General features: G+C 43.9%; 1 protein-coding gene across 1 annotated transcript in view; it reads left to right on the top strand.

Annotated features, from left to right (window-relative positions):
• Positions 1-905: 905 nt before the first annotated feature.
• pjvk (pejvakin) overlaps positions 906-11,078 on the top strand; it is a gene marked incomplete at both ends in the record, with an annotated part of 15,827 nt that continues 5,654 nt past the window's right edge. The window contains 3 exons of the mRNA XM_083758554.1: positions 906-1,119; positions 4,432-4,627; positions 7,883-8,024. Coding sequence (XP_083614680.1) covers positions 906-1,119; positions 4,432-4,627; positions 7,883-8,024 — 552 coding nt within the window. The remainder of the gene's footprint in view (positions 1,120-4,431; positions 4,628-7,882; positions 8,025-11,078) is intronic.

Genomic DNA, 11,078 nt, shown 5'->3' on the forward strand with positions numbered 1-11,078 from the left:
GCTATTTTTGAAAAATCGAAGAGCGACTGACATTTTTAGAATGTGATCTCAGGTCAGAATGGGTTCATCAGGACCAGTGTGTGTCCGGCGGAAACCTTGTATGAATCTGATCTCAGGTCAGAATATGTATACTGGAGGACGTCCACACAGCTGGAGACCTGAGTTCGAATCCCGGGCGTTTACAAATGGTGCCGTGACCCAGATCGGGTTTCCCCCGTTGGGCCGTGAGAGGTCGTCAAAAGGGGGGTGAGTGGCTCACAGCCTCAGCCTGATGGCCTCAAAGGTCACATAGGGAGATATCCCTTTGGTCTAGTGCTTAAGATACTGGAGGACTTCCACACGGGTTCGAATCCCGGGGGCGTTAATTAATTATACAGTTGCAGATATAATCCCTTTTGCCCTGCAGGCTGCAGCCTTTTGGAAAATGTCATTTTGTATAAAACAGACGGACACGAGAAGTCAAATGAAGACAAGCTCACCTGTAATTGCTGTCGAGTGACAGCTGGTATACAGCCAGGGACGAAGGGCCGTCCTACATGAGATCAGGTTCACACGCACGCACACACACACGCACATCGCACACACACACACACACACACACACACACACACACACACACACACACACACACACACACACACACACACACACACACACGTAAAATATCACCTTACAGCATGCATTATACAAAGGGCTGCTACGCATCGGGCGAGCAGGGAGACTCTCACTCTGCACCACTGATGCCAACAGGCTGTGTTTTCACATAGCTCTATATTCACTCGTTTTATTCAGTATATTATATTTAAAAAAATAGAAACCTTTTACACACGGTATACAGTACATATACTGTGTACAGTACACCCCCCCTCATACATACTGTACATGCGTTGTTGTCTCTCGTGGAGATGTTTGCCGCGGCGACCAAGAACTTTGTGAAGCAGGTGGGCGACACGGGCCGGCTGATCGCCGTGCCCAGCCTGAGCGAGGCCGACCACTACCAGCCCCTCAGCCTGGTCACGCGGCGACGCAGGAGACGCCGCTTCTGGAAGAAGGTGAAGTACGCCAGCACCGCCTTCTCCCTCAAGGACGTCCTCGTCGGCGAGAAGGAGATCACCGCGGGTACGGTATTAATTATTATTAAATTATTATTAATGTGTGATCGTATCGGCCAGAAGAATGCCATATACTGTAGCCTATACCGGTATCGGATCGATAACTCAAAACCGGCGTATTAGCGAGATCAGATTCTATAAACGTCTTCTACATCCTGACAGTTTTCTTTGTTTCTATGTCAGTCGTTCGTTCGATTTTTCAAAAATAGCAGACCTACAAGCTCATAGCGCGCCACCGAGTGGCGCGCTACGAGCTTGTAGGTCTGCTATTTTTCAATAGCTATAAAACATAACTTAATGCTATAACACCAAAAGGGGTTCCCGCCCCAAAATGGGATAATGTGTGATCGTATCGGCCAGAAAAATGCCAAATACCGGTATATCGGCGTAATAATAATAATGTGACCGTCAATGGCTAAATTCTACATTTCATTTGTGTACTCGTCTGTATCGCCCGATATGACCCTGCAAATAATAATAATACTCGGGTATCGGTCGTAATTTCAATAGGCTATCTATCTATCGCACATCTCTAGTTTTCAACCTTTTTCATATCAAGGTCCAATATTTATTCTGCATTTGAGCCACGGACCACCATCAAAACCTAAACCTAGAATATTCTGTTATCTTTGCATAAGATTTTGTCCACATTTCAACGCTGTCTCTACAGTATGTGGCGTCATTAGGAGAGATAACAGGCAAACGTTGATGACATTTTTTTTTTAACAATAATTTAACTAAACCAAATGGCTTAAGGGTCCATTTGGTTTCATGTTATACTCTCAAGAGTGAGATCTAAAAGGATCCATTTGTATACTCTCCATAATGTAGCTGGGGGCCACCTGGAACGCTCTCAGGGACCACCAGTGGGTCCCCAGACCACCTGGAACGCTCTCAGGGACCACTGGTGGTCCCCGGTCCAGTGTTTGAGAACCACTGGCCTGGTGATAATTTGACATTAAAATGTGGCCATAGAATGTGTCTAGTTTTAGGCTACACGGGTATACCGTTACCTATGTTAATGTGTCCATAGAATGTGTCTAGTTTTAAAAAGAACCACTGGTCTATAGTGATAATTTGACATTAAAATGTGTCCATAGAATGTGTCTAGTTTTAAAAAGAACCACTGGTCTATAGTGATAATTTGACATTAAAATGTGTCCATAGAATGTGTCTAGTTTTAAAAAGAACCACTGGTCTATAGTGATAATGTGACATTAAAATGTGTCCATAGAATGTGTCTAGTTTTATAAAGAACCACTGGTCTATAGTGATAATTAGACATTAAAATGTGTCCATAGAATGTGTCTAGTTTTATAAAGAACCACTGGTCTATAGTGATAATGTGACATTAAAATGTGTCCATAGAATGTGTCTAGTTTTATAAAGAACCACTGGTCTATAGTGATAATGTGACATTAAAATGTGTCCATAGAATGTGTCTAGTTTTATAAAGAACCACTGGTCTATAGTGATAATTTGACATTAAAATGTGTCCATAGAATGTGTCTAGTTTTAAAAAGAACCACTGGTCTATAGTGATAATGTGACATTAAAATGTGTCCATAGAATTTGTCTAGTTTTATAAAGAACCACTGGTCTATAGTGATAATGTGACATTAAAATGTGTCCATAGAATGTGTCTAGTTTTATAAAGAACCACTGGTCTATAGTGATAATTTGACATTAAAATGTGTCCATAGAATGTGTCTAGTTTTATAAAGAACCACTGGTCTATAGTGATAATGTGACATTAAAATGTGTCCATAGAATGTGTCTAGTTTTATAAAGAACCACTGGTCTATAGTGATAATTTGACATTAAAATGTGTCCATAGAATGTGTCTAGTTTTAAAAAGAACCACTGGTCTATAGTGATAATGTGACATTAAAATGTGTCCATAGAATTTGTCTAGTTTTATAAAGAACCACTGGTCTATAGTGATAATGTGACATTAAAATGTGTCCATAGAATTTGTCTAGTTTTATAAAGAACCACTGGTCTATAGTGATAATTTGACATTAAAATGTGGCCATAGAATGTGTCTAGTTTTATAAAGAACCACTGGTCTATAGTGATAATGTGACATTAAAATGTGGCCATAGAATGTGTCTAGTTTTAGACACATAGAATGTGTCTAGTTTTAGGCTACACCGGTATACCGTTACAATGTGATGTTTAACCTTAGTCTAACGTCGTAATAGCAATCTGTATTTCTCTGTGTAGTTTTCATATGTTTATTGATCTGGGCACATGTCTGTACTTAAACTGTGTGTCATATAATATAAAATAATAATATGGACTATATACTAACCCTATTTATTTTGGTCTCCTCTTAAAATGTGTCTTATTGCTTGACAAAACCTATTTATTTTGGTCTCTTAAAAAAAACGGTATACTTTCCTCAACTGCTATTCCCTTATCCATGCATATAATAGGCTTTTTTTCTTTATTTTCTTTTTTGCTTTGGGGTGTTCCATGTCCTTATAGGGCGTCGCAGTCCCTCCCCCTTTCAGAACAACGAACGGCCCAGGAAATGAAAACGCAATGCATTTCTCCCATAGGCAGTTCTTATTTAATTTATTTAAAGACCTTTTAAAGCGTCGTACGAAGCCAACTCTTGTCGTGACAAATCATGACAACACACAGAATATTTCGGGCCAAACAAAGAATTAGAAAGTAGAGAAAAACGGCAGGTTACAACACTTTTTTTGTTGTTTTTCTTCTTTGTAATTATTTGTTTGGTCCAAAATATTGTGTGTGTTGTCATGATTTGTCACGACAAGAGTTGGCTTCGTACGACGCTTAAAAGGTCTTTAAATAAATTAAATAAGAACTGCCTATGGGAGAAATGCATTGCGTTTTCATTTCCTGGGCCGTTCGTTGTTCTGAAAGGGGGAGGGACTGCGCCGCTCTATTGATAGTGAACAGTACACAGACAGGAAAAGGGGAGAGAGATTGGGGTATAATAAGCTTTTAAACATGTATGTTGTATTGTATTGTATTGTATATTGTATATTGTATTTATAAAAGTACTTTTATTTTTTTACGTTTAGTATTTTCAATCTTCAGTACTTTTGCTTCTACCACATCTCAGAGTAAAATCTTGTACTTTTACTCCAATACAATAAGTTTGACAACATCAGTTCTTAATTCGTAGATTTTCATGATCTAATGATCCATGGGTCGGCAGTTTGAATCCCGGCTCCTCCTCCTCCTGTGCACATGTCGAAGTGTCCTTGGGCAAGCCCGTTGAACCTGTGTCTTCTCCACCTATAGGCGTGTCCTCCTATCAGCTCCTTGTGTTTCCTCCACCTAGGTGTGTCCTCCTATCAGCTCCTGAACTATGAGGATAAATCGGACGTGGCGGTGAACGGTAAACTGGGGAACCACCTGATCCACGACGTGGGATTCAACATCGACGGATCGGACTCCGTGGCGGTCAAAGCCTCCTTCGGGATCGTCACCAAGCACGAGGTGGAGGTTCCCATCCTACTACGGGAGCTCAACTCCAGGTAGGTTCCATATAGACCCATCCTACTGCTGGAGCTCAACTCCAGGTAGGTTCTATATAGACCCATCCTACTGCTGGAGCTCAACTCCAGGTAGGTTCTAGAATAGACCCATCCTACTGCTGGAGCTCAACTCCAGGTAGGTTCCATATAGACCCATCCTACTGCTGGAGCTCAACTCCAGGTAGGTTCTAGTATAGACCCATCCTACTGCTGGAGCTCAACTCCAGGTAGGTTCCATATAGACCCATCCTACTGCTGGAGCTCAACTCCAGGTAGGTTCTAGAATAGACCCATCCTACTGCTGGAGCTCAACTCCAGGTAGGTTCCATATAGACCCATCCTACTGCTGGAGCTCAACTCCAGGTAGGTTCTAGTATAGACCCATCCTACTGAGGGAGCTCAACTCCAGGTAGGTTCCATATAGACCCATCCTACTGCTGGAGCTCAACTCCAGGTAGGTTCTAGTATAGACCCATCCTACTGCTGGAGCTCAACTCCAGGTAGGTTCCATATAGACCCATCCTACTGCTGGAGCTCAACTCCAGGTAGGTTCCATATAGACCCATCCTACTGCTGGAGCTCAACTCCAGGTAGGTTCCATATAGACCCATCCTACTGCTGGAGCTCAACTCCAGGTAGGTTCCATATAGACCCATCCTACTGCTGGAGCTCAACTCCAGGTAGGTTCCATATAGACCCATCCTACTGCATGGAGCTCAACTCCAGGTAGGTTCTAGAATAGACCCATCCTACTGCATGGAGCTCAACTCCAGGTAGGTTCTAGAATAGACCCATCCTACTGCATGGAGCTCAACTCCAGGTAGGTTCCAGAATAGACCCATCCTACTGCATGGAGCTCAACTCCAGGTAGGTTCCATATAGACCCATCCTACTGCATGGAGCTCAACTCCAGGTAGGTTCTAGAATAGACCCATCCTACTGCATGGAGCTCAACTCCAGGTAGGTTCCAGAATAGACCCATCCTACTGCTGGAGCTCAACTCCAGGTAGGTTCCATATAGACCCATCCTACTGCTGGAGCTCAACTCCAGGTAGGTTCTATATAGACCCATCCTACTGCTGGAGCTCAACTCCAGGTAGGTTCCATATAGACCCATCCTACTGCTGGAGCTCAACTCCAGGTAGGTTCCATATAGACCCATCCTACTGCATGGAGCTCAACTCCAGGTAGGTTCCATATAGACCCATCCTACTGCATGGAGCTCAACTCCAGGTAGGTTCCAGAATAGACCCATCCTACTGCTGGAGCTCAACTCCAGGTAGGTTCCATATAGACCCATCCTACTGCTGGAGCTCAACTCCAGGTAGGTTCCATATAGACCCATCCTACTGCATGGAGCTCAACTCCAGGTAGGTTCCAGAATAGACCCATCCTACTGCTGGAGCTCAACTCCAGGTAGGTTCCATATAGACCCATCCTACTGCTGGAGCTCAACTCCAGGTAGGTTCCATATAGACCCATCCTACTGCATGGAGCTCAACTCCAGGTAGGTTCCATATAGACCCATCCTACTGCTGGAGCTCAACTCCAGGTAGGTTCCATATAGACCCATCCTACTGCTGGAGCTCAACTCCAGGTAGGTTCCATATAGACCCATCCTACTGCTGGAGCTCAACTCCAGGTAGGTTCCATATAGACCCATCCTACTGCATGGAGCTCAACTCCAGGTAGGTTCCAGAATAGACCCATCCTACTGCTGGAGCTCAACTCCAGGTAGGTTCCATATAGACCCATCCTACTGCTGGAGCTCAACTCCAGGTAGGTTCCATATAGACCCATCCTACTGCATGGAGCTCAACTCCAGGTAGGTTCCATATAGACCCATCCTACTGCATGGAGCTCAACTCCAGGTAGGTTCCATATAGACCCATCCTACTGCTGGAGCTCAACTCCAGGTAGGTTCCATATAGACCCATCCTACTGCTGGAGCTCAACTCCAGGTAGGTTCCATATAGACCCATCCTACTGCATGGAGCTCAACTCCAGGTAGGTTCTAGAATAGAGCCATCCTACTGCATGGAGCTCAACTCCAGGTAGGTTCTAGAATAGACCCATCCTACTGAGGGAGCTCAACTCCAGGTAGGTTCTAGAATAGACCCATCCTACTGAGGGAGCTCAACTCCAGGTAGGTTCCATATAGACCCATCCTACTGCTGGAGCTCAACTCCAGGTAGGTTCTAGAATAGACCCATCCTACTACGGGAGCTCAACTCCAGGTAGGTTCTAGAATAGACCCATCCTACTGAGGGAGCTCAACTCCAGGTAGGTTCTAGAATAGACCCATCCTACTACTGGAGCTCAACTCCAGGTAGGTTCTAGAATAGACCCATCCTACTGAGGGAGCTCAACTCCAGGTAGGTTCTAGAATAGACCCATCCTACTGAGGGAGCTCAACTCCAGGTAGGTTCTAGAATAGAGCCATCCTACTACGGGAGCTCAACTCCAGGTAGGTTCTAGAATAGACCCATCCTACTGAGGGAGCTCAACTCCAGGTAGGTTCTAGAATATGTAGACGTGTGTATTCAAACATAGATTTTAATATTGGAAATTTAAAATAAGAGAAGATCGTTACGCTTCTAGCAGAGATTCTCAACCCCGCTAATTTCAAGGACCCCCCAGTTTGACATGCATTAGTCTATGTATCCCCAGTTTGACATGCATTAGTCTATGTACCCCCAGTTTGACATGCATTAGTCTACGGACCCCCAGTTTGACATGCATTAGTCTACGGACCCCCAGTTTGACATGCATTAGTCTATGTATCCCCAGTTTGACATGCATTAGTCTATGTACCCCCAGTTTGACATGCATTAGTCTATGTACCCCCAGTTTGACATGCATTAGTCTACGGACCCCCAGTTTGACATGCATTAGTCTACGGACCCCCAGTTTGACATGCATTAGTCTACGGACCCCCAGTTTGACATGCATTAGTCTACGGACCCCCAGTTTGACATGCATTAGTCTACGGACCCCCAGTTTGACATGCATTAGTCTACGGACCCCCAGTTTGACATGCATTAGTCTACGGACCCCCATTTAATGGCATGTCTATCTCAGAGACCCCCAATTAATATTGTAAAATCAATGTTAATTTAACTCTGAGAGTGTACAAATGAAACTTTGTGTACACTCTCAGAGTTACAGAGCCATTTGGTTACAAACTATCATTTAGCTGGAACTCCCTTGGGGGGGGGGGGGGCGTCGTAATTAACTCCTTCTTCTGATTGGCAGAAAGGTGGACATGGACCACTGTCTGATTCGTCAGTCCAGGGAGAGTGGGCGGAGCATCCTGTGCCTGGTCATGGAGAGCATCCGCACCACGCGGCAGTGCTCGCTCACCGTGCACGCTGGAGTCAGGGGCACGACCATGAGGGTACGCACGCACACACACACACACACACACACACACACACACACACACACACACACACACACACACACACACCCACACACACACAGGCACGCTGGGGTCAGGGGCACGACCATGAGGGTGAGCACGCACACACACACACACACACACACACACACACACACACACACACACACACACACACACACACACACACACACACACACATACATATATTAACGAGACATCTTTGACACCTGACTCCCCATTAGCCTCGTATTAGAGGGGGAAATAACGTCACGCTCTGCAGCGTTCATTACTATGAAATAACGTCACGCTCTGCAGTGTTCATTACTATGAAATAACGTCACGCTCTGCAGCGTTCATTACTATGAAATAACGTCACGCTCTGCAGCGTTCATTACTATGAAATAACGTCACGCTCTGCAGCGTTCATTACTATGAAATAACATCACGCTCTGCAGTGTTCATTACTATGAAATAACGTCACGCTCTGCAGCAGCGTTCATTACTATGAAATAACGTCACGCTCTGCAGCGTTCATTACTATGAAATAACATCACGCTCTGCAGCGTTCATTACTATGAAATAACATCACGCTCTGCAGCGTTCATTACTATGAAATAACATCACGCTCTGCAGTGTTCATTACTATGAAATAACGTCACGCTCTGCAGCGTTCATTACTATGAAATAACATCACGCTCAGCAGCGTTCATTACTATGAAATAACATCACGCTCTGCAGTGTTCATTACTATGAAATAACATCACGCTCTGCAGCGTTCATTACTATGAAATAACGTCACGCTCTGCAGCGTTCATTACTATGAAATAACATCACGCTCTGCAGCGTTCATTACTATGAAATAACATCACGCTCTGCAGTGTTCATTACTATGAAATAACGTCACGCTCTGCAGGGTTCATTACTATGAAATAACGTCACGCTCTGCAGCGTTCATTACTATGAAATAACATCACGCTCTGCAGCGTTCATTACTATGAAATAACATCACGCTCTGCAGCGTTCATTACTATGAAATAACGTCACGCTCTGCAGCGTTCATTACTATGAAATAACGTCACGCTCTGCAGCGTTCATTACTATGAAATAACGTCACGCTCTGCAGCGTTCATTACTATGAAATAACGTCACGCTCTGCAGCGTTCATTACTATGAGATAACGTCACGCTCTGCAGCGTTCATTACTATGAAATAACGTCACGCTCTGCAGCGTTCATTACTATGAAATAACATCACGCTCTGCAGCGTTCATTACTATGAAATAACGTCACGCTCTGCAGTGTTCATTACTATGAAATAACGTCACGCTCTGCAGCGTTCATTACTATGAAATAACGTCACGCTCTGCAGCGTTCATTACTATGAAATAACGTCACGCTCTGCAGCGTTCATTACTATGAAATAACGTCACGCTCTGCAGCGTTCATTACTATGAAATAACATCACGCTCTGCAGCGTTCATTACTATGAAATAACATCACGCTCTGCAGCGTTCATTACTATGAAATAACGTCACGCTCTGCAGTGTTCATTACTATGAAATAACGTCACGCTCTGCAGCGTTCATTACTATGAAATAACGTCACGCTCTGCAGCGTTCATTACTATGAAATAACATCACGCTCTGCAGCGTTCATTACTATGAAATAACATCACGCTCTGCAGCGTTCATTACTATGAAATAACGTCACGCTCTGCAGCGTTCATTACTATGAAATAACATCACGCTCTGCAGCGTTCATTACTATGAAATAACGTCACGCTCTGCAGCGTTCATTACTATGAAATAACGTCACGCTCTGCAGCGTTCATTACTATGAAATAACGTCACGCTCTGCAGCGTTCATTACTATGAAATAACGTCACGCTCTGCAGCGTTCATTACTATGAAATAACGTCACGCTCTGCAGCGTTCATTACTATGAAATAACGTCACGCTCTGCAGTGTTCATTACTATGAAATAACGTCACGCTCTGCAGCGTTCATTACTATGAAATAACGTCACGCTCTGCAGCGTTCATTACTATGAAATAACGTCACGCTCTGCAGCGTTCATTACTATGAAATAACATCACGCTCTGCAGCGTTCATTACTATGAAATAACGTCACGCTCTGCAGCGTTCATTACTATGAAATAACATCACGCTCTGCAGCGTTCATTACTATGAAATAACGTCACGCTCTGCAGCGTTCATTACTATGAAATAACGTCACGCTCTGCAGCGTTCATTACTATGAAATAACATCACGCTCTGCAGTGTTCATTACTATGAAATAACGTCACGCTCTGCAGCGTTCATTACTATGAAATAACGTCACGCTCTGCAGCGTTCATTACTATGAAATAACGTCACGCTCTGCAGCGTTCATTACTATGAAATAACATCACGCTCTGCAGCGTTCATTACTATGAAATAACGTCACGCTCTGCAGCGTTCATTACTATGAAATAACATCACGCTCTGCAGCGTTCATTACTATGAAATAACATCACGCTCTGCAGTGTTCATTACTATGAAATAACATCACGCTCTGCAGCGTTCATTACTATGAAATAACATCACGCTCTGCAGCGTTCATTACTATGAAATAACGTCACGCTCTGCAGCGTTCATTACTATGAAATAACGTCACGCTCTGCAGCGTTCATTACTATGAAATAACGTCACGCTCTGCAGCGTTCATTACTATGAAATAACGTCACGCTCTGCAGCGTTCATTACTATGAAATAACGTCACGCTCTGCAGCGTTCATTACTATGAAATAACGTCACGCTCTGCAGCGTTCATTACTATGAAATAACGTCACGCTCTGCAGCGTTCATTACTATGAAATAACATCACGCTCTGCAGCGTTCATTACTATGAAATAACGTCACGCTCTGCAGTGTTCATTACTATGAAATAACGTCACGCTCTGCAGTGTTCATTACTATGAAATAACATCACGCTCTGCAGCGTTCATTACTATGAAATAACGTCACGCTCTGCAGTGTTCATTACTATGAAATAACGTCACGCTCTGCAG

The sequence above is a fragment of the Protomyctophum parallelum genome (genome assembly GCF_964188405.1).
Source record: "Protomyctophum parallelum genome assembly, chromosome: 23".
Taxonomy (NCBI): Eukaryota; Metazoa; Chordata; class Actinopteri; order Myctophiformes; family Myctophidae; genus Protomyctophum; species Protomyctophum parallelum.